Genomic DNA, 27,060 nt, shown 5'->3' on the forward strand with positions numbered 1-27,060 from the left:
TTATGCTTGGTTTGTGCTCTAACTGTCAACTGTGGGACCTTATATGTAGACAGGTGTGTGCCTTTCCAAATCATGTCCAATCAACTGATTTTACCCCAGGTGGACTCCAATTATGCTGTAGAAACCTCTCAAGGATGATCAATGGAAACAGAATGCACCCATTCAGAGCTTCATGGCAAAGGCTGTGAATATTTATGTACGTGTGATTTCTTAGGGTTTTTTTTTTAATTTTTAATAAATTTGCAAAAATCTCTAACTATTTTCACATTGTCATTATGGGGTATTGTGTGTAGAATTTTGTTGAGGAAAAAAAAAAAAAAGAATTTCATCCGTTTTGGAATAAGGCTGTAACATAGCAAAATGTGGAGAAATTGAAGCACTGTGAATACTTTCTGGATCCACTGTACTTTGGAAAACAATTAGGTTGTCCTCATTTCAAGTTATATAACATCTTCATTTTTGCATAATTGAAACCTTCACAGGAATGATGGTTTCAGGCAAAACACTGATTTCAAGAAAGTTTAATGTCTTCTTTGTTACTTGGGGCTAAGAAAAATGCCATATTATATGGTTGGGCTAGAATATATCTAACCAAAATATGCGGGTGTACGGGCACTAGTGATTATGATAGGGCGAAGTGACTGTGTTCAAGTTGGAGGCTATTTGCATGTTTCTTTTTCCTTGTATATTTGTAGTTTGTTTTAACATGGTTGTCGTTTTTCAAGTAGTTATTTAATTTTCTGTAAAGCAAGGATGGCACTTACAGGAAGAAGGTGATGTTAGCATTTAGCAGTCAACACAATATGTGGCATCTGAGGCCATATCTTCATTAGTAAAATGCACAGCTTGTTGTGCTGTATACCTGGTGCAGAAAAATTTCTGCAGTACTGTCCTTTTGTGCGGTTCCACTTCACAGTTACAGAGAAGAGAAGTTTGAAAGTCAGTAGCCTAAAAAGTTTCAACACTGCAAAAAATACAAAATCTTACCAAGTACATTTATGGAATTTCTGTTCAAGATATCTAATCTACATATATTATTAGACCCTCTCATTGAATAAAAAAGCATTAAGATATAAGGACTTGTTTTTAGATAATACACCTTAAATATATAGTTAATTGACTTTTGGAAACATCTTGTTTTGACTCAGTCTGAGAAGGAGCAAGCTTTTTTTGAATCACTGTATGATTTTTATTTAGCTGCTGTGTTGTTTGTAAAAGATTTAATACTTAAGTAAAGTTTATTTATATAGCACCTTTCAAGATAAAATCACAAAGTGCTTTCAGTAATTTAAGAAACACAGAAATAAAAAACACTAAAACTAAAAACAGCAGTTATATAAAACTAGGCAAAAGCACGCCTGTACAAGTGGGTCTTGAGCTTCTTAAAAGTTGCAACAGAGTCCACAGAACGTAGGTGCAGTGGCAATGAAATCCATAGTTTGGGAGCCGCAACCTCAAATGCACAGTTTCCTTTGGTCTTCAGCCTTGACCTTGGGACAGCCAACAGGTTCTGGTCCGAGGACCTCAGAGACCTGCTTGTCACATATGGGTGCAAGAGTTCACTGACATAGAGCGGAATTTGTCCGTGCAGAGCTCTAAAAGTCATCACCAAAATTTTAAATAGGAGTCTGAACTGAGTTGGGAGCCAGTGCAGAAGGGACAGAATGGCGGTTACATGAGACCTCTTAGATGACCTTGTAAGGAGCCTTGCAGCTGCATTCTGGACTGTTTGTAGGCAGTCCAGTGAAGACTTACTGAGGCTAAGGAACACCGAATTACAGGAATCAAGATGTGAAGAAATAAAGGCATGAATAATGTGTTCCAGCTCAGCCTGAGACACAGTGTTTCTAAGGCAGCAACATTCGGTAAATGGAAGAAGCAAGATTGCACAAGACTGGTAATGTGTGTGTCAAATTTGAGAGTCTGGTCAAGTGTAACAGCCAGACTTCTAACTGCTGAGTGAAGAGAAGGAGGACAGAGAGCCAAGGTTCTTACCACACTTCCCAATACTAGTAAAATAAAGCTTATTGTGATCTTTCCCAACTAATTTAAGACCTTATTTCAAGAAATTTGTATGTGAATTTTCACTTGTTTTATTGGCAGACCCCCCCCCCCCCCCCCCCAACATGACAACAAGGTGTGTTTTTAACTTGAGACAAGTACAAGATCTGCCAGTGCAGCTAGTAAAAATTCACTCAAGAGTTCTTGATATAAGGTCTTGAAATTGGCAGAGAAAACTCATTTCCAACTGTACTTTACTTGTATTAGGAAGTTATTTACAAGTAAGAGACCAGATTAAAGCTGTTGTGGTGAGTCAAGAAAAATGGCTTGTTTCATCTCAGATATCAGATATGATCACCCCCCCCATCCCCCATCAAAATGCATTGAACACTGCCTTCTATTAGATGGGAGTGTGAATTTGTTGTGCTGAATCACACTTCACAAACAGAATTTTCAGTTTTGTAAATGCCTTTTTTAACAAATGGAAAAAATGACATATTTACAAATACACATTTATTTGTAAAAACCAATGCACACGTTACAGTATCTTGTGTGTTGGTTTTTACAAATAAATAAAACAACCAACCAGTGATTGAGGGGAGACTCATTTCTCATAATGCCTTTTGGTGTGCATGTCGGTTAACGCTCAAACCCTCAGAATTAGCGCATTACTTTAAAAGATATGTGCGATATATTCACTTTGTAAAAATGACAGAGTTGCCGTTAATGTCGATAAACTGTCTGGAATTAGTTTTGTTTATAAATGAAACCATGAGTGAAAAGTGCTTTGCTTTTCATGTCTCCTTCCACACGTCTGTGTTTTGCATGTGGAAAGTAAGTGACGCATCCTTACAACAGCGGGCAGGGTGCATAAAGACAGAAGCTCTTGCTCGTTGTTTGTTTAGGGTTTCAGTCACCTTTGATTTTACTCAGAAGTCATGGTGGTGCCTAAACGTGAAACTGGCTTATCAGCTAACAGTGTACTGAGTCATTACTAAAAGTTAGTGGTTAGCTGTAACATCCGCTAAATTCTTTAGCGGTCTATTGGTTTAGTGTTATAAAAATTAACTTTTCAGTTGGCAGTTATTGAAGCTAACTTTTTGGTTAGCTGTGCCCACCAGTGGTTAATTGTAATTTAGATATTCTGACCAAAAATTTGAGAAATACTGATATATACTGTAAGAGTGTCTGTTTGTATTTTATTCTATATTTGTATTTGGTGGGCAGAAATATGCGCAGTGGCTTTGTGGTTAGCACTGTTGCCTTTTTTTGTGGTTTGTGTGGGTTCCCTTTGGGTGCTCCGGCTTCCTCCCTCATCTAAAGACATGTAGGTTAGGTGAATTGGAAACTTTCTAATTGTCCGGGTCTCCCCTGTAACAGAGATCTCGATCTCAGCGGGACTAACCTGGTTAAATAAAGGTTAAATTTAACATTTAAATATGCATTTTCAAAGCTTTCATACTAACCGGACTGTTGGGGCAACATGGAGACTGATAAGTATCAAGGTTCCATCATCTCAAACTAGTCTTGCTATTTTTGTATTTTTTTATGTGGTTGTTTTGTTAGCTATTTTGCTGTTTTAGATGGAAATACATTGTAAGTGTTTTTACACGGTCATAGATGTGGCACTAGGTGTCAGTCATCATCTGCTAAAACATCACATATCATTTTAGGGAGAGGAATAAGACTAAACCCAGCACAGACTCATCCAGAGACGGGCTTTTGCTTTTTCAGTTTGGCCTTCTTCTGCATGACAGCTAGCTTTCACTGCTATTTTTTTGCCACATCCATACACTGGAGCACTCACAGCGTGCCAGTCTGTCATAGACTTTGGCCCGCTGGATTCTACCTGACATCTGATACTCTCTTAGATTACACACAGTGTTACTCTTCCCCCCAAACTAATCCATCCTGATTGCCTTCTTAAACTTGTAATGAGGGCAATCATTAGATATGTGTTCCATTAAATCACAATCTGGTCCGTGCATGGTGGACGTGCTTTCCCTTTACTAATGGAGCACTAAATTAAAAGCAAAACATTTAATTGTCAGGTCATCCTTATAAAAAGCTTCAGATGCTTTCTTCGGCTTACTAAAGAAGATTTAACTGCACTTTAATTGTAGACACAAAATTGCCAAAGGCTGTGTCATATTCTGATAATCCATCTTAAGTGCGTAATGAAAATGGTGAGTCGAAATTAGCACGGCTGCCCAGATCTGCTAATCCTGTTATTAATCAGAGGCTGACGATGTGGAGGAGAAGAAAAATTAAACTAATTTTTCTTTTCCCTGTCCCTGTCTCCTTCTTTCTTTCTTCTTTTTTTGAACAGGATATTATGAACAGTGAGAAGAGTTACGACTCCTTGCCCAACTTTACTGCTGCTGACTGTGAGTTTTTGTTTCTTATGTTTTGTTTCCCCTTCTCTGTGTCACTCCTACTATATCTGTCTCCAGTTCTTGTTTTTGAAGGCAGTCATGGCATTGGGTGATATAACAGTCACTGCGAGATGAGTGGCGGGGGATACTAAAATTTCAGGAGGCTCAGTGATTTGAATAAGTGTCATAAGGTCAATGGGGGAAACACAAAGCCTTTTAAAGAGTTTTTCAAAGTTGTTATTGGACTTGATTTTATAACACAGTCTTGCTAAAATACAACCCCTGGCAATAATTATGGAATCACCGGCCTCGGAGGAGAAAAAAAAGCACATCACAGACATGACACAAAACTAAAGTAATTTCAAATGGCAACTTTCTGGCTTTAAGAAACACTATGAGAAATCAGGAAAAATTATTGTGGCAGTCAGTAACGGTTACTTTTTTAGACCAAGCAGAGGGGAAAAAATATGGAATCACTCAATTCTGAGGAATAAATTATGGAATCACCCTGTAAATTTTCATCCCCAAAACTAACACCTGCATCAAATCAGATCTGCTTGTTAGTCTGCATCTAAAAAGGAGTGATCACACCTTGGAGAGCTGTTGCACCAAGTGGACTGACATGAATCATGGCTCCAACACAAGAGATGTCAGTTGAAACAAAGGAGAGGATTATCAAACTCTTAAAAGAGGGTAAATCATCACGCAATGTTGCAAAAGATGTTGGTTGTTCACAGTCAGCTGTGTCTAAACTTTGGACCAAATACAAACAACATGGGAAGGTTGTTAAAGGCAAACATACTGGTAGACCAAAGAAGACGTCAAAGCGTCAAGACAGAAAACTTAAAGCAATATGTCTCAAAAATCAAAAATGCACAACAAAACAAATGACGAACGAATGGGAGAAAACTGGAGTCAATGTCTGTGACTGAACTGTAAGAAACCGCCTAAAGGAAATGGGATTTACATACAGAAAACCTAAACAAAAGCCATTATTAACACCTAAACAGAAAAAAAAGAAGGTTACAATGGGCTAAGGAAAAGCAATCGTGGACTGTGGATGACTGGATGAAAGTCATATTCAGTGATGAATCTCGAATCTGCATTGGGCAAGGTGATGATGCTGGAACTTTTGTTTGGTGCCGTTCCAATGAGATTTATAAAGATGACTGCCTGAAGAGAACATGTAAATTTCCACAGTCATTGATGATATGGGGCTGCATGTCAGGTAAAGGCAGTGGGGAGATGGCTGTCATTACATCATCAATAAATGCACAAGTTTACGTTGATATTTTGGACAATTGAAAGGATGTTTGGGGATGATGAAATCATTTTTCAAGATGATAATGCATCTTGCCATAGAGCAAAAACTGTGAAAACATTCCTTGCAAAAAGACACATAGGGTCAATGTCATGACATAGGGTCAATGTCAACGAGCAGATCTGATTTGATGCAGGTGTTAGTTTGAGGGATGAAAATTTACAGGGTGATTCCATAATTTATTCCTCAGAATTGAGTGATTCCATATTTTTTTCCTCTGCTTGGTCTAAAAAAGTAACCGTTACTGACTGTCACAATCTTTTTTACTTGATTTCTTATAGTGTTTCTTAAAGCCAGAAAGTTGCCATTTGAAATGACTTTAGTTTTGTGTCATGTCTGTGATCTGCTTTTTTTCTACAAAATTAAACAACTGAATGAACATCATCCGAGGCCGGTGATTCCATAATTTTTGCCAGGGGTTGTAGTATAGTATAAAAATGATGAATGTTTGAGTTCAGTGTGTTCTTCATTGAAAGAAAGGAAAAACATTCATTATTTGTTTTATATAACGATGAAAATAGATCCTTGTCATTTGTTCATTTGTTATTTTATTAATTTATAAACAACAGAAAAGGGACTTACATTTTGGTGTTCATCACTGGTGCTTGACAGTCCAACACAAACGTTAAATAGGAGTCCAAAATTGGCTCAGTAGTCTGTGATGCCGTCTACTGACTTCGTGTACAAACTGCCATCTGCCTTCCTCACTCTAGAGAATAATCGTGTCAGATGTTTGTCCAGCTTTTCATCCTAACAGCTCTTCATACCTCCAGATGGCTTACGGTATGGTGGAATTTTTTTGTGTGTGTGTGTGTTAGAAGAATTAGCAGCGTCAATTAGCTCCTTCAAATCGTCGTCCGCTAGCAAAACAAACTCTGCCATGTTTAGCTAAACGTGTGAGCATGCGCGGTGGTCGGGGTTGTGCCATAGCACATTTCACATAGCACCAAAAATGCATGCTAAAAGAAATATTGCACGGTCAATGAAACACAATGGCAAATGGTACGAATAATCCATATCATATGACATACAAACCACCAGTCAAATGACAAGGATCCACTCAACCATTATATAATGTTTGATGAGACAGGTTTTTTTTTTTTTGAGCATTGATTCATCATCCCCCCCTCGGTTTGATCTACATGTGAAATATGCACCTTATTATCTGTGCACTATCCACTCTGTTTGGAATACAAAGTGTGCAGTAACTGCTGTTCACAAGCTCTATTAACCTGGCACTTTGTAATATATATTTATTCAGAGCACTGGGTAAGAATTTTTTCCTTTTTATACTTTTATAATTTTAGACTTTTTTTATATTTCTTTACTTGAGAGCTCTGCACAAGAATTCCTATGTACCCAAACCTTGCGTGCGAGTACAAATGGCAGATATCGTCTCTAATCTAGTTACTTCTGGTTTTTAGGGAGCAGTACTGGTTTTTATTATGATTGGTAGGAAACATGTCTACTGAGTTATTGCATCACAGAATTCTGTTTATCCCTGAGAAGTTACTTTGAAAACAGAATGTCAAACATTTGCACAGTTGTAGTGCTCAGTGACTTTCTGCTGTCAGGTGAAACGGGGTTTGGCATTGGCCTGTGGTGACTGCGTTCTGGCGGCACAGGACCTTCATGCTGCGGAGACAGACGGCTGCCAGCAGGCTGCCAGAGAGCTGTGCTCAGAGGGGTCGGCTCTCTTCTAACCTCCCGGGAGGAGAGTTGGAAGCTTATCATGCAGGAGTGTATCCAGAGTGGGGCAGAGAATGTGAGCGAAAGTTTTACGTGGGAGGATGTTTGTGTCATATTTGTCTCTGTAGAGCAGCAGGGTGTGTGTGTGTGTGTGTGTGTGTGTGTGTGTGTGTGTGTGTGTGTGTGTGTGTGTGTGTGTGTGTGTGTGGTGGGGGGGGATTCTACCAGGTTGGGAGGCTGAGAGGACAACATCCCTCACTCATCCATGTTTGCCTTGGCAGCCATCCCAGCACATTTTGCTCTGCCTCCTCCTGTGCTGTGCTGGCTGCAGGAGGGGCACTGTTGAGCCACAAGATAGGAATTCGAGACAAAATGCACATATTTCTGAACTAGACTGATCATAACTTCGTTAGTGTTTGGCTTTGCATGATTCCTCACATACCCTGCATACAAAGTATATCTGTTAACTTCTTTTCAGATAAAAATACTCGCACACTCTTTCATTGCCCTTGCAGATCCCTCCCTGCATGTGAGAAGGAATAGCTGTGCTTTAATGTGTATTTCTGAGAAAGGTGCGGGTATTTTTGTGGATGTACTCCCTTGCCGTAGTTGTGATGAGTCACATTTACTCATTGTGAAGCGTCTTTATTCACTGCCGAAACTCTGACATAAAATTGGAAACATCCTGGAGATCATTGCATAAATTTAGCTGCTTATTAATTCTCTCTTTTCGAGCTACTCTGCTGTCACATCCTCTTGCAATAGTCTCACTGTGGTGCAGATTTCAACAAGTTTGGATAATTTCTCAAGTAGAGTCATATTTGTTTCTATTTTCCTGCTTTGTTGCAGGTCTGAGGCTGCTTGGGATTGGGAGAAACCAGTACATTGACCTGATGAACCAGTGCAGGTCTTCTAAAGTGAGATGTTTTTCTAAAACTGTCTTTCTTTTTATTATTGCAGAATGGATATGTTGACATTTAAGCCCCTTTCACACCAGGCCTGCTTCGAGTTGCGTATGCTGTATATCTAATAATGCAGGAATGTCTGCATCAGTTGCGTGCAGCGGGGGGCTTGAGGAGGTGAGAGCGCAGAGGAGCTGCAGCCAGGCTGTAATGAGCATTTATTTTTTCTTGTAATTGTTCACATGTGCTGTTGGAGCAGTATAGTTTTACTGCATTGTGTACACGGTATAAAAAGTTCCACAACAATCTTGCGTGATTTATAGCTTGGCAGCAATGGAGCACAGCAGGAATCATAAATTGGCGTTGGGCAACATTATATTGTGTGGGTGTGGCATCCAGTCACCATTAAGTTGCCTCAACTTGCGAGAAAACTACTTCCTGTCTGCGTCCTGTGCTCAACAGAAAAAAAATTAAACATGTTTAATTTCCCATAACCTGGGAAATAACTTGGGAACTGGGACTAATTAAACATGTTTAATTTTTTCAAAAAAATTAAACGTTTAATTTTTTGCATCTGTTCCGCGTCACTCTTTGGTCCCGCACGGCACTGTTGTGTTAGGCTGCATCAACTTGGCGTTGTCAACTCGACACCGGCCAGTGGGAAAGGGGCTTTTTAGTCTAAAAGGCACATGAATGGTTAAACTTTGTATCTTCAACTTTGAATCATGTTGTTGTGTTCAGAACATCAGAACTAAATGCTATGTTTATATGCTCACAGAGTATGTGAAAAAATATTGTTGCAAGTTTTTAGCCCAATTTCTTAACTTGCATTCACTTAAAATTTATATTTTGATCCATGGAATCTGCATCTTCGTAAGGACCTGCACCAAATTAAATACATTCACAAAATGTCTCATACCAATTTCTGAGAAATTGAAGGAAATCTGCAAAATAGACTTATCTCACAATGTTCAAACAGTGGAAAAAAAAATTCCACGACCCACCCTCTTAATCAGTTCTGCTCCAAACAGTAATGATTTCCTTCGTGGCCCATAGTTCACCTTTACGCCAAGTTTCAAGAAAATCTGTTCAGTAGTTTTTGTATAATCCTGTCAACACTCCACACAAAGGTGTGGAAATGATTTTGTTGACAGTAGCCGAAGCAGACACTTCTTCCTTCTCTCTTAACATATATGTGTAGTTTTGAGGCTCATTTGTCAGATCCTTTAATTTCCAAAGCCTAGTGTCTGGGCACCACGTATGACACAGCTGGCAGTTTGCTTGTTGTCAAAATGTTTTCACTCAGTTGAAGTTACTTAATATTGTAAAGCATTTCTCAGTTTCACAGTAAATATGAGCAAATTTTCACTACTTAATATATGGTTACGCCTCCAGTCTGCAGCACCTTCCCCGTGATTAAAATGCTAACTCTGCACAGTGCTTTTGAATAGATTTTGATGACTGCAGCTCATCTCACGTGCATCCTGATGTGTCTCAGAAATTCTTCCGTAGGAAATCTGCGCGGGACCTGCTGCCAGCCAAACCGGTAGAAATCTCTGTGGAGCCGTGGTGGGTGGCACAGACAGGATACATCACTGAGGACGACATCAGGGTGCAAATGAAGTTCATTCTTTTCTTGTTCTGATTTCTCTTAATATATGTGTGTAAATTTTAAACTCTGCAGGAGTCTCTTTCTTAAATGTTGCATTGAAATGTTTGCCATTTTTCAGTAGTTATTTTAGCAAATCTTATTTGCTATTTTGATGTTAAAGTTGTATTGAAGCGAGTGTGGAAGAACTAATTTATTCTTTTAATCTTTCTTCCCTTTTAGTATACATTTATTAATAATTTACAAATTTAGAGAGAGATGTGTGTAGGCATGATTTTTACCCTGAGCTTTCATTGAAATTCATAAACAATATCTGAGGCTCCACTGTTTGATCCCATGAGGCTGCACGTTTAGATCTCACCTGACAAAAAATAAAAACAACCAAGTTCTGAAAATGTTTCTTTCCATAAAAAAACAAACAAACAAATATTTCAGAAGTACTCTGAGAGTCCACAGACTTATAAAATGTAAATTTATTCATCTTCCCAAAGGCTTCACTCCTATTCTGGTTGACTTCAGGTGTTTTGTATTTATTTACTTATTTATTGTGGCACACATCCAAATGGTAAACTCATACATGTTAATGTTGTCTGGTTTTTGTGTGTACTTGCAGATCTGTTCTTCAGCAGAAAAGAAAGCAATTGATAAGATGATTGATTCTGGTCCTCAGCTGGCTGGCTCAATGGAGTACAATGTGGTGTTAAGTGAGTATTAAGTATTTTCTCCCCATTTACACACCACATTAAAGTGTAATCTAAATATGAACGGTAAATGGACTGCATTCTTATAGTGCTTTTCCATCTGTGTCAGATGCTGACAGTGCTTTACAGTGATGCCTCACATTCACACAAACACACTCACACACTGATGTCAGGGTGCTGCCATGCAAGGTGCTCACTACACACCGGGGGCAACTAGGACAGGGGTGCCCAAGTTCAGTCCTCGAGATCTACCTTCCTGACACTCTTAGTTGTCTCCCTGCTCCAACACACCTGAATCCGATGAAAGAGTCTTTCAGGTAGATCTCTAGGACCGAACTTGGGCACCCCTGAACTAGGGGATTAAGGACCTTGCCCAGTGATTTTTCAGTCAGGCTGGAGTTTGAACTGAGGATCTTCTCTGGTCTTAAGCCCAATGCTTAATCACTAGACTATCACTTCCAGTGAATACAAATTGTGGAACTTTTCCCAGTTAATTATGGTGTGTTCCGGCTCCCACGGTGGGTCTTGGGTAGGGTTGTGAATTCCAGTGTTGTAGGTGTCTTTGTTGGTGAGAAAAGGTTTACTCACCCTTCCTTCATGGATGATGCTGTGATTTTTGCAGAATCAGTGGACACCCTGATTGCAGTACTTGGGAAGCTGAGTGAGGAATCACAGTTGTCCTGCATCAAAACTGTAATCCAGATTGTCAGTGAAACCTGGACTTGGTGTATGTAGATGAGTTACATGCCTAGGTGATTTCCATCCAGGACCCAAGGTGGTTCTGTGTTGGGGTGTATGTGGCGATGCTCATGCGCCCACATCTGACCTGACCAGTGGTGGGCACAGTTCAGCTAATACGATAGCAGATAATTAGCGAAGCTAATGTTTTTGCTATCAGATTAGCTTTTTAGATGAGTTTTAAAACCATCATCAGACCAATTATCTTCCGATAAATTTAGTTCTGATAACTTTCAATCCGATAGCACTTTCTTTGCTGGTAAAGTTTAATGGTCAAAAACGATTGTAATTCCTAAAATCAACATTTTAGTCCGTTTGGTGTGTGTTTGTAGCCACTGAGCAGACTGGCTGCCTGTCACTTTCTGATGACAGCATCATTAAGCGCAAAACGTTATTGGCCGGTCGACACAGGGAGCATTGTGGGTAGTGTAGTTCAGGTTCACTTTGGACATTACAGTGACTTGTCCACTTGACATAAAAACAAAACAGACTAATTTTAACATTATTTTATTTTATTTCTTTGTGGCTGTAATTTAATTGCCAAGACTTGGAGGGGGAGAGGAGCTCTCACGGTGCAGTTGTGTGTACAGAGGGAGGTACTTTTCTTCACATTTAGACACTGTTTTGGATTTTAAAAAAGGACGCTTTATGTGGATTATTTATTCAGATGAATCCCACTGAAACTAACAGATAAGAATTTATATTTACTACGTGTATTTTACCGTGCCAATCAATGCATTAATGGATGTATTTCTGTTGTTTAAGCCGCAGGGTTCAAAGCATGCGAAAAAAGTGGCAGCTTTTAGTTTGTAAATGACGGTGTCTCTAATACCGAGATAAACTGTGACTTCTAATACTGTGTTTTACTGCTTTTGAAAGATGATGGCAGTGTTTGGGGTTTTAGTTTTTATGTATTCATTTTTCATTTGTTCTTTGTGTTTGTGATCCTTGAATTTACCCAGCAGCCCTTGCGGTGTTTAAAGTGAAACTGGTTTATCAGAAGCTTGACAGTGTAATCTGATGTGGCTGCATCCAAATCAATACTAATAGTTATCGGTTATGTGCAATAAAGATACATATATTTCACCGCGCTGCTTACCGGCAAAGCAGGGTATTGCTTTCACTGGCATGTGAATACTCAAGAACTGCTTGACAGATTTCCTTTAAACTCGCTAAAAATACTGCTTTGATAGATATCAAGAGGAGATTTAGATTTCAAAATAGTTTGGTCAAAGGTCAAGGAAAACATGGTCTGAAAAATACCTTTTTTTGTATATCTCAACAACCAAGGAGCCTAGATCGATGATGTAAACAGTATATTGATCAGCAAAATGTGGTTGATTGTTATGAATGACTTCATAATGAAGCCACACAAAATTCATATGGTGAAGTCATACGCAGCCTTTCAGTTGTTCAAATGCAGAGTTTTTAAGTGTTATGGATAAAACACACTGGAGTCTGCTGTAATTAATAATGAAAACATTTAATCAGCATGCTGTGCTGGAGTTGAAACAAGTGATGGGACTGAGGACTCTGTAAAGTTTTAAGTGCTAATTAGAGAACAGTTTGATGATAATAAACGTCTGCAGCTGGAGAAGTGGTGACTGAAGAGGATCAAATGCTATTACCGTAAATATATGAGATGCAGGGCAATTTCAACACAAGTAGATGTTTAAATGAGAATTGACTGGCTTGTAATTTTCTTGACACTTTGCTGTTCAGTTTTCTCTTATACTTTAAACAAGTTCAATATCTGCATAGTTTGGATTCAAATGAGTTTTTCTGAATGTTGCTGGAAATTAAAGGCTGAGGCAGTAATTTGTCTTAAGACGATGGGGTCCTTGTTGATTGAAAAAGCTCAGAAGAGGAAAATCCCATGCAGCGTGCACTGTAAGGCACCTGACTAATTAAAGTTCTGGCTACATTTCAGGACACGCAACAAAGCAGAAACTGGTAGTAAGGTCTCCTCACAGCAAAGAAAAACTAGAGAGTTGCACTTGCTGCGCTTTCATTAAACAACACAGTGTTCAAATATATAGCAAATAATCTTAAGTACTTTCTATGGAGTTAATAAAAAGTTATCACACAAATGTAAGAACACTAAAATAGTGATCAACCAGTCTAGTGTTAGATAGTGGAGTAACATCGTCAGGCATCACACACACTGTAAAACGGGTGCTGTTACTTTAAGAATTGAGGCTGGTAAAAATCATGACAACACAATTTTTAAAGAAGCTTCTTGAGGTGGATAGGCATTTTAATAATGTAGTATCTGCTTCTCTGTTGCCACATTGTTGTGATGTAGACCGTTACCTGCGACACACAACTTGCGGTTATGTGCGTTACCCAAAGTAAATGCAGGAATATTGTCTATGTGAAAAAGGCTTCAGTAAAGGTCAGTTGGAGTTCACTGTTTGCACCAAATAAAAAGGCAAATAAGACATCTTTATGTTGGGCTGTTGACCAAATGGCATGTCCACATCAAATATAAATAAAAAGAGACAACCTTTGTTTTTTGTCTAACACTGACAGTTGCAGCAAAGACGGTAAATGGACTGTATTCATGGTTTGTAATTTTTTTTCTTTTTTCAGGCTTATACAACCGAGGCTTCATCTACTTGGACGTGCCCATATCTGATGATAGCTGCATATCAGGTACAGCTGTGTGTGTGTGTGTGTGTGTGTGTGTGGGTGGGTGGGTGGGTGGGTGTGTGTGTGGGTGGGTGGGTGGGTGGGTTGTTCATGGTGTTGTTTTTCTAAAAATTAGCTTGATCAAATGCTGTATGTAAATATTAACTGATAATACCAGGTTACGTTCAGACAGATTTCTTGCAGTGCATAAATTAATAATAAATCCTTATGCTGCTTTCACATGTTGACGGTAGTAAAACTGTCATACTGGTCCTTACGGTATCATTACTATTGTGTGGAGCAGCAGACAGAAGGTGACGACGTGGGATGCAGTTGTTTTTCATTAACGAAAAGGACAATAATTCACGTACATAAAAGCTATGGCAGAGTTATAGTATTTATTCAAACAGGAAGCTCTGGTTCTGCTTTTGCTTAAAAAGTCAACTTTTTGTGATGCTCCATCTTATTTTTGTCTATAATTCATACAAATTATACAGCTTTACCTGATATGAAAGCGTGTGATTCTCTGCACTTAAATAGTCCATCTTTTGCTGCCCATCTTTTTTCATCATTAAAGATGAAACATCTGTTTTGTCCTTGTTACTAAGGCAAGTGGTAAAAGGTGACAATCCTTAACTTTTGACGGCAAGTGTCATCGTGTTATGCCATTATCGCTCTCACCACCAGCGATGGCAGAATGTTTGATGATCCTTTCCTTGAAAACAATGTATCATCCAGTTTACAGTCTGCCACATACAGCCAACATGTGAATGAAGCATTATGGAGCCATTGTAGCTGTATGCTGAATAAAAAATAAAGTAGCAAACAGTTTTTCCTTCACTGATTGTGTTTTTCAGTGCCCCCGCTGGAAGGCTTTGTCATGAACCGTGTCCAGGGCGATTACTTTGAGACACTTCTCTACAAAATCTTTGTTTCCATTGACGAACAGACAAATGTAGCAGAGGTAGTCTTCTGAAATCTCACTGTATTTGTCTGCTATTCTTCTCCAAAGTAATATTACTGTGTTTATCCTGAGTCCTATTTCTTTTTCCTCATGTAACTCTCAGCTGGCAAATGTGTTGGAGATTGACTTGGACTTGGTGAAGGTGAGAAAGCTTGAGCTTTTTACCAGAGGATTACAAAAATAGCACATCTGTGAAACAAGACCTTGGCATAAAGATTTTCAAAATGAAAAGGCACTTTGCTTCATGCCTCTGTTTGTTGAAAGAAACTGTGATGTGCTTTGTGTCTCTATGATTGAAGACAGACAATTTAGCAATGTGCAGGTTGTTATGTTTGTTTTTTTTATGCTGATCATTTCACATTAAATCAGAGATATCACAGCCAGGTTATTACATTATACAACCCCTGGCAATAATTATGGAATCACCGGCCTTGGAGGATGTTCATTCACTTGTTTAATTTTGTAGAAAAAAAGCAGATCACAGACATGACACAAAACTAAAGTCATTTCAAATGGCAACTTTCTGGCTTTAAGAAACACTATAAGAAATCAGGAAAAATAATTGTGGCAGTCAGTAACGGTTAATTTTTTAGACCAAGCAGAGGGGAAAAATAATATGGACTCACTCAATTCTGAGGAATAAATTATGGAATCACCCTGTAAATTTTCATCCCCAAAACTAATACCTGCATCAAATCAGATCTGCTCGTTAGTCTGCATTTAAAAAGGAGTGATCACACCTTGGAGAGCTGTTGCACCAAGTGGACTGACATGAATCATGGCTCCAACACGAGAGATGTCAATTGAAACAAAGGAGAGGATTATCAAACTCTTAAAAGAGGGTAAATCATCACACAATGTTGCAAAAGATGTTGGTTGTTCACAGTCAGCTGTGTCTAAACTCTGGACCAAATACAAACAACATGGCAAGGTTGTTAAAGGCAAACATACTGGTAGACCAAGGAAGACATCAAAGCGTCAAGACAGAAGACTTAAAGCAATATGTCTCAAAAATCGAAAATGCACAACAAAACAAATGAGGAACGAATGGGAGGAAACTGGAGTCAACGTCTGTGACCGAACTGTAAGAAACCGCCTAAAGGAAATGGGATTTACATACAGAAAATCTAAACAAAAGCCATTATTAACACCTAAACAGAAAAAAAACAAGGTTACAATGGGCTAAGGAAAAGCAATCGTGGACTGTGGATGACTGGATGAAAGTCATATTCAGTGATGAATCTCGAATCTGCATTGGGCAAGGTGATGATGCTGGAACTTTTGTTTGGTGCCGTTCCAATGAGATTTATAAAGATGACTGCCTGAAGAGAACATGTAAATTTCCACAGTCATTGATGATATGGGGCTGCATGTCAGGTAAAGGCACTGGGGAGATGGCTGTCATTACATCATCAATAAATGCACAAATTTACGTTGATATTTTGGACACTTTTCTTATCCCATCATTTGAAAGGATGTTTTGGGATGATGAAATCATTTTTCAAGATGATAATGCATCTTGCCATAGAGCAAAAACTGTGAAAACATTCCTTGCAAAAAGACACATAGGGTCAATGTCATGGCCTGCAAATAGTCCGGATCTTAATCCAATTGAAAATCTTTGGTGGAAATTGAAGAAAATGGTCCATGACAAGGCTCCAACCTGCAAAGCTGATCTGGCAACAGCAATCAGAGAAAGTTGGAGCCAGATTGAGGAAGAGTACTGTTTGTCACTCATTAAGTCCATGCCTCAGAGACTGCAAGCTGTTATAAAAGCCAGAGGTGGTGCAACAAAATGCTCTTTTGTTTTTCATGATTCCATAATTTTTTCCTCAGAATTGAGTGATTCCTTTTTTTTCCCCTCTGCTTGGTCTAAAAAAGTAACCATTACTGACTGCCACAATTTTTTTTTCCTGATTTCTTATAGTGTTTCTTAAAGCCAGAAAGTTGCCATTTGAAATTACTTTAGTTTTGTGTCATGTCTGTGATCTGCTTTTTTTCTACAAAATTAAACAACTGAACGAACATCCTCCGAGGCCGGTGATTCCATAATTTTTGCCAGGGGTTGTAGTAGGTACATTGTTTTCCAAAGTAATATCAGTATTAAATGTGTATATCTTTGTAAGATATTCATATTATCATGTTTTAATTACAGTCGTGTTTTGGCACGGTTGTCTTTATTGTTGGAGTCTTAGTATGTATAGTCTGTGATCATAGCCAGTTCAAATGAAATTATGTCCAAAGCGATGCAAGAAACTTGGCATATTATGCAGCCTAGTAAGTAAATATTGCTGTACAGTATTTATTTGTCTGTTTCTTTGGGAAACATGGACAGTCCTGCACGATGGTGTTGTGGTACACACAAAAACCCCTTTGTTTCAGATTATATCCAGCATGCTCAGTGATACTACCACAGAGCTGAACAGGATCATTCCCACTGAATAGATGCTTGAATTTGACCTAGTTTCCTCTATTCACTCTATGTCAAATGCAGATCCAAACTTCCTTTGAGTGCTTCGACCTCCAGCATGAACTTTCCTGTCTTTCAGTCTCATGGCTTCACTGCTGCTGAAAATCAGTACTTAAGAGAAGTGGCTGAGGGCAGCAGCATCAACAACTTGAGATGTCTGAGAGGTTTTCTCTGTGCAGAACTTCTTTTTTTTTTTTTTTTTTTTCCTCTCCCCATCCTCTCACATTAAACTTTTTCTGTTGTAATTATCACCTCTCTGAGTCACTTGAGGGGTAAAAATTTTGCTTCTTTTGATGTAAGTGGATGGCTGAGCATTGACCTCAGGTTCCACCTGACAGGCATTAAGGTGTTGAATGTAATCAAGGCCACTGTATTGGACCGAGCTCCCTCACAAATCTGAATATAACAGTTGATAAATACATAAATTCAATGGGGGGAAAACAAACCAAGCAAGACAACAGGTGATCTGGACATGTAGGTATAGAAAGTAAATAAGGGTTACCTTGAATACCTTTGTAAACCTTTCGGTTACCCTGCAGTCAGCAGACTTGAAGCTTTTGGTAAAGGCTACAGGGCATCAGTATTCAAGTATTTGGCTTAAACGTTGCAGTGAAACATGATTTACAATACTGTAACGTTTGTAATAGAATTATCTTTCTTTTCTTTTTTTTATATACATGCATCAAATGCTTTTTTGTAAGCTGGCGGTGGTTTCTCTTAATTTCAATTATTATTATTTTTTTATAATTTTTAAATTAAAGCCCAAAATGACAATAAAACTCAATTTATTTAATTAACATTTTGACTGAATATTTAGTAAAGTCTTGCTGACAGAATCATGCAAACTTGTTGTTGTTATTGCATTTCAAAAGTGCAAGTAAACAACAAATGAGTATTACCATTACCTGATTATTCCCAGTGATTATTGTGGTCATGTCAATATGTTCATGGTCCAATACGTAACTAACATTCCTCAGAATTTGACTGTGATGATGGAGTCTTTCCCCATCAGTGATGGATATCCAGGAATAAGCACTGGCACCAATGGGCCTGATGGCCAATATAGAAATTATATCGTCTTCTGTGTAATGATGTCAAATGTGTTGTTTTTTCTGGGAAATCATTTCACCATGTTTCTGCTGTTTATCAGAACGCTGTGTCCATGTACTGTCGCCTTGGCTTCGCTGTAAAGAAAGGTCAGGTGTTTAGCTCAGACCAGCTCCATCCAACCTGGAAGAATGCTCCATCTGTCAACAGACTCAAGTATGTGCCACGTAGCTCTTCAGCTATTTGATAGCTTCTATTCATACATTGTATTCACGGAGGAACAACAGCATGCTGTAGCTGCACAGCGCCATCTGTTAAACCATGGCAGCCCAGTAACTGATAATATAAGCTACATTTAGTAATATTTGATGCCTGTTTCTATGATTACTTGAGCTAGAAATACAGAGTTTTATGAAATGTTCTTTTCAGTGCTAAAGTTACTTGAGTAAAACTGGCGTGCATTTTATTTGCAATGACAAAAAATAAAATCTTTCATCCAATTCAACTCTGAGAATCCATCATCCATTTTTAAATGAAATCTCAGTTTCTTCTTCAGTACTGATAAAATCCTCTGCAAGGAGGTACATTATCTTTAAAACCTGTCACTGTTTTACAAAGTTGAGTGGTGATGTTATTGTCCTTCTATTAGTTGTTGCGGCAATTATAGTCTGTGTTGTGCTTTTAGGAGCACTATGGACCCCCAGAAGATGCTGTTGTCTTGGGAGCAGGGTAGTCCTGTCATGGAAGGCGGCTCCTCAGCTACAGACACAGACACTACCAGTCTGGAAGACCAAGGTGTTCTCATCAAGCTTGATACACAAACACAGGCTGCAATTATGCAAATAATGCACATTCTGTATGGACTATACGAGTATGTGTAGAAATAAAGCTGTCATTGTCATTCTGTTAAGTGTCTGACAAAGTTGAGTGTATTCACATTTAAAATTCAAGTATTTGAGAAGATGACCCAGTGTTTCAGACATTCACAGGCTTATTGGATATTCAGCTTGAATATTATTTACATAATTCTTGAGGGGTTTTTTTCAGTGGGTGAAGGATATTTCAACCAAACTATCATAATACCTGTTACTACACAGAATTATTAATGCGGGCTGTTTTGTGTGTTGTTCTGCAGCAGACACAGGCAGCGTTAGCAGCCTGAGCATCCCGGCTGCACCCACAAAGAGGATCGCCTTCCTCTTTGACTCCACTCTTACTGCCTTCCTCATGATGGGCAACCTGTCTCCGGTTAGTAATAGCAACATAAAAAAACAAACTTTAAATTTAAATTTACCTTCAGGATTTTTGGTCAGATTGCAGGGTCTAAGAATAATTTGTGTTATGTGGTAGAAGACGAGAAGAAGACTAAAGAAGCTTTCCGACGTAAATGAGGCATAATTTGACTTCTGTGTTTTTAATTTTCATGGCAGAACCTGAAGAGTCACGCAGTGACCATGTTTGAGGTGGGAAAGCTGTCTGATGAGACGTTGGACAGCTTCCTGGCTGAGTTGGAGAAGGTGAGATTAGCTTTTTTGCCTTCAGCTTGCACCTTTATTTTTTGTAGAGGTTGCCATCGCGTATCTGGTAGTAATCCAAGTGAGGATTCAGTACAGGTTTTACGCTGGACAAACCTGAATACTGTATTATCCCCAAATATTTGACCATCTTGTGATTTATAGCTCGTTTACTAACTCCACTGTGTCGCTGCAGTCACACGTGGTGCTTTAATCTATGTCCTCATTTCTGCACCTCGCAGGTGGAGAGTACTGCAGAGGGCGAGGCGCAGCGTTACTTTGACCACGCTCTGACCCTGAAAAACACCATCCTCTTTCTGCGCTACAATAAAGAACTCACTCAGGACCAGGGACCTGATATTCCTAATATAGGTAACTCCTGAACATATCTACACTCGTTCTGTTAGGGAGCTGGCTGGTCCAGTTTGGTTTCTGTATTTACTGGTCATTAGCTGGTGATAGTCATCACTATGTCCCCGATGTTGACAAAACTTTAAAAATGTTCAGATTTGCTTTGAAAACTGAAGAGAAAAATGCAAAATGCCTCATCATCAGTTATATTTAATTCCTAGCCTGCTGTTTAATGTTTCTTTTTTTTTTTTTTTTTTTTTTTTTGCTTGCTTGCACATTTTTAATCACTCTGTAGGTTTCCCCTTGGACATGCTGCGGTGTGAGAGCCTTCTGGGTTTGGATCAGGCCACCTGCAGCCGTGTCCTCAACAAGAATTACAAGCTGCTGGTGTCGATGGCGCCACTTAGTAACGAAATCAGGCCAATCAGCAGCTGCACGCCACAGGTATGAGCTGTTAGGCTGGAGGGGGGGAGGACAGGTGATCTGGGCGGCACACTGGAATGTCCTGTGAATTTGAGACCTGCCCCCTCCCCAACCTAACGCGGGCTGTTGGTGTGCATGTTTTCTGTTTGCTTTGACCTTTCACGATGTGTGCGCTTGTGTGCCCAGAGTGATTTGTGGCTGCATGTGTTTGCTTTCTGAGCCTGCAGTTGCCCCTATCAACAGGATTACAGAAAGGGGGGGGTCGGTTGTCACTGTTGTGGCAACACTCCAGCTTTTTAGCTGAACACATACAAAAAGGCAAAAAGTTGAGTTCTTGTGTCAATCACGCTGGTGTTTATTCTCACACCACTGGAGCTGAGTGAAGTGGAATTTAATGAATTGGTTTCTTTGTTTTCTTCTGTTTGTCAGACAGAAGAACAACACAGCGTGTAGGCCCCAAAATCTTAGATAGGGGAGAAAAAAGAAGAAACATTTACATATTGTGAAATGACATGGGCAAAAATGTCTTTATTGGGATGTGAACCTGCATATCCTTTAGATCCACTCCTGTACACATGTTCATGTGTTCCTGTGTGTGATTTTTGTGTTTCTCACTGCAGCACATTGGCCCAGCTATCCCTGAAGTGAGCTCCATCTGGTTCAAACTGTACATGTACCATGTGACCGGCCAAGGCCCGCCGTCTCTACTGCTCTCCAAAGGCAGCCGGCTCCGCAAACTGCCGGACATATTTCAGGTTAGTCCAGTCTAATACTTAACAAAATAATGCAGGTTGCAGATAAAGATCTAAAAACATGAACCTCTTTCATGGCAGGAAAGAAAAGTCAAATGCACGAAGACTATCACCAAACTTTTGTGTGTAAAGGCCCGGTCCCCACTGGGGAGAGATTAATTGCGCAAGAATTGAGTATACAAATTTCAGGCGTTCGTTCCCGTCCGCAACAAATTGGCCAAAAATGACAAATTCCTCAGTATGAATTATGGATATATTAATAATGTATGACGAACAGTCATGGATGTATGACGCATGTATTGAGGAAACGGATTGGACGCATTGCGATTATCATGGACATATTACGGAAGTATTGAGAATGAATTGCACACCTGTTGCGGAAACAGCAGTTGTATTGCGCATAGCGCGGCATCTGCATTGCGGTCATAAAAGAAGCGCACTCGGGCCTTTCGGCATCACTATTCACACCAACACCACAGCCTCTGGACCAGTTGCTGGACTTGAACACGTTGATTGGTATGTTGTTGGATGGCATCAACTATCACACTACGTCTTTGGGGATCCATAACTACATCTGTACGTCTCCACAGCTGGACTGGCAATGACTCGCAAGTATGTCGATTTCTGCCACATTTATATAGTGCTTTGGGTTTACGTGAAGTGTTTATGAATTCGCAACTTGTCCTCAAAGCAGACGTAATACAAACGCTTTATTCGTGGCCAGTCTGTATGCAGTCGCTACAACTTATTTTAGTTCGTGATGTGGACATGATAGGCACGCGATATATCCGTTTTACACACTGTCCCAGTCTGCTGCCAAGTCGCAATACTCCGTCAGTTGCGGATATCAGCGAATATACAGCGCATAAATTAAGTATGTATTGCATATGTAAGGCGGATGTCATCCACAACCAAAATTTTGTCCAGCTCAAAAATCCTGGCAACGGGAAAAACGGTCTCTGCGGATAATTGCTGACGTGTGCGGATGTCGGCCGACTCATACAAGTATGTTTCATAAACCAATTTTGTGCGCAATTCATATGCAAATCTTCCTAAACACGAGTGGGGACCGGGCCTTTAACAGACGCTAACAGTATAATTAATGTTACAGTATGAGGCACAAAGAACTCAAGAGTAAACTGGTTCTTTTCATGACTGAACAGACAAAAACACATGGTCAGAGCTAAACCTATGTACATTAACCTCTGTAAATGTAATTAAACATTTTAAAATTCTTATACACTTTTAAAACATTATAGTTGACCTTACTTTAGCCTAGCTGGCCTCCTCACTGCTGTTCTGGCCATCACGCATTCCAAACAAGTGGAGTGCCTAGTACACTGAAGGTTATATTCTGTTTATCTTTCGGCTTGAGAGCATGATTTATTAATTTCACTTGTTGTTCAAAACACAGCATTTTCTTTTCATTCAGATCTTATTTTTCTTGTTTTATGGTGACTGGCATCTAGCTTATTGGTGCATTATTGGCCCCTTCTGCACCAGAGTGTGAATGACAGTATCTTCCAGATCAGCAACAGTGTCATCTTGTGAGTAGACTGTGCCATCTTGTGGTCATAGAAAATAATGCAGTATTTTTTCATATGTACAGTGCATCTGGAAAACATTCACAGCGCTTCACTTTTTCCACATTTTGTAATGTTACAGCCTTATTTCAAAATGGAGTAAATTATTTTTTTCCCCCTCAAAATTTTCCTCACAACACCCATAACAACAAGATTAAAAAAGTTTTATTTGAAATTTTTTTGCAAATTTATTAAAAATAAAAAACTAATAAACCACATGTACATAAGTATTCACACCCTTTGCTTACTGTTGATGCACCTTTAGCAGTAATTACAAACTCATGTCTTCTTGAATATGATGCCACAAGCTTGGTGCACCTATCTTTGGGCAGTTTTGCCCATTCCTCTTTGCAGCACCTCTCAAGCTCCATCAGGTTGGATGGGGAGCATCAGTGCGCAGCCATTTTCAGATCTCTCCAGAGATGTTTAATCGGATTGAGGACTGGACTCTGGCTGGACCACTCTAGGACATTCACAGAGTTGTCCTGAAGCCACTCCTGTGATATCCTTTCTGTGTGTTTAGGGTCGTTGTCCTGATGAAAGATGAACCGTCACCCCAGTCTCAGGTCAAGGGTGCTCTGGAGCAGGTTTTCATCCAGGATATCTCTGTACATTGTGCATTCATCTTTCCCTCAATCCTGACTAAACATCCTCACAGCATGATGCTGCCACCACCATGCTTCCCTGTAGGGATGGTGCCTGGTTTCCTCCAAACATGACGCCTGGCATTCACACCAAAGAGTTCAATCTTTGTCCCATCAGATTTTGTTTCTCATGGTCTGAGAGTCCTTCAGGTGCCTTTTGTCAAACTCCAGGTGGGCTGCCATGTACCTTTTACTAAGGATTGTCTTCCATCTGGCCACTCTACCATACAGACCTGATTGGTGGATTGCTGCAGAGATGGTTGTCTTTCTGGAAGGTTCTTCTCTCTCCACAGAAAAATGCTGGAGCTCTGACAGAGTGACCATCGGGGTCACCTCCCTGACTAAGGCCCTTCTCACCTGATCGCTCAGTTTAAACAGGCGGTCAGCTCTAGGAAGAGTCCTAGTGGATCCGAATGTCTTCCATTTACAGATGATGGAGGCCACTGTGCTCATTGGACCTTCAAAACAGCAGAATGTTTCTGTATCCTTCCTCAGATTTGTGGCCTATGATGATCCTGTCTCTGAAGTCTACAGACAGTTCCTTAGACCTTCATGCTTGGTTTGTGCTCTGACATGCACTGTCAGCTGTTGGACTTATATGTAGACAGGTGTGTGTCTTTCAAATCATGTCCAACCAACTGAATTTACCCAGGTGGACTCCATTTAAGGCTGTAGAAACATCTCAAGGATGATCAGTGGAAACAGGATGCACCTGAGCTCACTTTTGAGCTTCATGGCAAAGGCTGTGGAATACTTATGTACGTGTGATTTTATGTTTTTTTTTTTTTCCTCAATACATTGGCAAAAATCTAAAACAAAGCAAAAAAAAACCCCTTCTTTTTTCATATTGTTATTATGGGATATGTGTGTAGATTTTGATGGAAAAAAATAGAATTTCATACATTTTGGAATAAGACTGTAACATAACAAAAATGGGGAAAATGAAGCGCTGTGAATACTTTCCAGATGCACCGTGAATTGTTTCATGATATCAATAGCAGGACTAGTGAAACTAGTAAAAATAATTTGAGATTTATAATCTGGAATATGTGCTGTATATCAAAATCAGCGCATTAAACTTTTTACATTTCCTCCTCCAAGGCTTCCTGTTAGTCTTGGGATTTCTAAGATATCCTGGGAATTTGATTGGAGAAAGTATGCAAAGAATTTGATGCAGTTAATTCTCAGAGGGAGACGGGTAATAAATATCACAATATTATGTAAATGGGTCAATTCACAGCATGCATTGTCCTACTTGTTTTCAAAGTTTTATTCACATTTTCTGGGTCTAAATATCTTTAAAAAGACTACTTATTCTATATCACTTTTCACACTTGAACCTAACATGCAACAAACTGGAAGTGGATAATAGTTTATGCAGAATGTCGGAGTGGGAGATCTGTGCGAAAGTCATAGCATGTAAAAAAAAATAAAGACCAGGGTGACAGTTCTTCCATTCGTAACCTAAATTGAATAATTCTGTAATGTAAACATCACAGGTATTATTAAGGCGAACGCCTGTGGTGCACGGCACAGTCCTGACATGAGTGGCGATTATGGAAAAATGATTGTGTTTCAGGTATATGACAGGTTGTTGATCCACTTCCTGGGGTCATGACCCTGGAGTCGTCCCTACCTCTAATGTGCTGGCCATGCTCAAACGATGCCCTCACACACTCTGCTGTACTCATTCAGGTACACGCTCACACACACCAGCTTGTCGTGCTCGGTTTGCGACAGTGTGCTTTCTCATCTGTTTGGCTCAGCTTTATAATGAACAATACTGTAAAGTCTGTGAACATGAGCACAGCTGTGTTCACTTTGCATTTTCAAAAGCACAGAAAATCTCATTGTGTGTGTGCGTGTGTGTGACACATAGGGTCATGGGATGCACGGGCATGGAGAAACGGTTCACATCCCATTCCCCTTCGATGAGGAGGATCTCAAGGGAGGTGAGCTGAAAATCTATGTTCAGTATTTGTTGTCACTGTTATTATCGAGTAAGTCTTTAGTTTTCAGTGTGACTCATGTACCTATGTTTAAAAATTTTGTGTAATTCTGTCGACATCCTTTTGATCTTTTTTCCACATTAGTTACAAGGGAATTACTCATTTTTTAATCGTAATAACAGATTAAATTGATTTAACAATTTGTGATATCTTGGGTGGTGACCCAAATGGTTGGTGCACCTGGTTTCAGTCCGCAAGGATCCCGGTTCAAAACCCCACCCATGCCACATTCTCCATGTAATGTGGAGTTGCGTCAGAAAGGGCATCCAGCGTAAAATTTGTGCCAAGATGCAGATCCACCTCAGATTTGCTGTGGCGACCCCAAGTGCAAACAGGGAAGCAGCCAAAGGGACTTACTTTTTGACATCTTGCACTAATTCATATACCCTGTAAAGTACAGTTGAGTTGATACACATATAGATGAGTCCATCCTTTACAGGATTTTTACGAAAAAAATAATTACCATTGCGTATCTTGCAAAATTAAATGGGCAAATAATGAGGATAACTTATTAAAATTTGGTTAATTTGATGCACCATATTAGGGGTTGACCGATATTCAGCATTTATGCGGATATCGGTATCGGCCATTTATACAGGCTGATATGAGTTGTTTTTTTTTTTTTTGCATTACTGCTATAGCGACCTCACTGGTTGCCAAGTTCTTCTTTCATGTACTGTGCACTGCGAGAGACAGAGAGACTGCTGCAGCTGTGTGTTGCAAGCAGTGTCTCTCGCCATCTGAGTAAAGGACCAAACTTCATCAAAATCCTTCATTAAATAATCCACGGCTCCTGCTGTGTCCACAGCTGGTGTTACATTCAGAAATTAATGGTTATTTACACATTAAAGCTTCGTGTTTCCAAAAAGCTCTGCGTTTCCTCACAGGGGAAAACACAGAGACGGTGTTTGAATCGAGGGGAGGGGAGGGGTGAGAGTAGAGGGGACTGAGGAGGGGGAAGCATGTGAGCGGACAGCGGGGGTGGGGGGGGGTGGTGGGGGTGGTGGGGGAGTTGGACTCATTTTTTGCATATAAACAAAAGCTAATAGTTTTTCATGGAACATGTTTAAACTGTATAAACGCTTACTGTGACAGACATTCACGTGATCATTTGTTGTGAACAGTGGATATAGCGGGCTTCTACACACTCACTAGAGCAGCGGCGCAACCTTAACGATCATGAATGATCATCTTCAGTTCATAGTCTCACTTAGTAAAAATCTGTGATTCAGAAAGTTTTTCATTCAGGTTTTATTCTTTAAAAAGCAGGTTTAGCATAATGAATTATTAGTCCATGTTCAAATCAGACAATTATTTATTTTTTTAAAGTAATGCA

General features: G+C 39.5%; 1 protein-coding gene across 1 annotated transcript in view; it reads left to right on the plus strand.

Moving 5' to 3' along the window:
* LOC117501777 (protein FAM91A1-like) overlaps positions 1 to 27,060 on the plus strand; it is a 52,434-nt gene that overhangs the window by 16,699 nt on the left and 8,675 nt on the right. The window contains 18 exon segments of the mRNA XM_034160734.1: positions 4,331 to 4,388; positions 8,236 to 8,303; positions 9,787 to 9,900; positions 10,511 to 10,601; positions 13,929 to 13,991; positions 14,825 to 14,931; positions 15,035 to 15,073; positions 18,552 to 18,664; positions 19,134 to 19,243; positions 19,584 to 19,696; positions 19,879 to 19,965; positions 20,205 to 20,334; positions 20,609 to 20,757; positions 21,357 to 21,491; positions 25,295 to 25,315; positions 25,317 to 25,373; positions 25,375 to 25,410; positions 25,595 to 25,667. Of these exon segments, the coding sequence (XP_034016625.1) occupies positions 4,331 to 4,388; positions 8,236 to 8,303; positions 9,787 to 9,900; positions 10,511 to 10,601; positions 13,929 to 13,991; positions 14,825 to 14,931; positions 15,035 to 15,073; positions 18,552 to 18,664; positions 19,134 to 19,243; positions 19,584 to 19,696; positions 19,879 to 19,965; positions 20,205 to 20,334; positions 20,609 to 20,757; positions 21,357 to 21,491; positions 25,295 to 25,315; positions 25,317 to 25,373; positions 25,375 to 25,410; positions 25,595 to 25,667 (1,564 nt within the window).

Source organism: Thalassophryne amazonica, chromosome 20 (assembly GCF_902500255.1).
Source record: "Thalassophryne amazonica chromosome 20, fThaAma1.1, whole genome shotgun sequence".
Lineage (NCBI taxonomy): Eukaryota > Metazoa > Chordata > Actinopteri > Batrachoidiformes > Batrachoididae > Thalassophryne > Thalassophryne amazonica.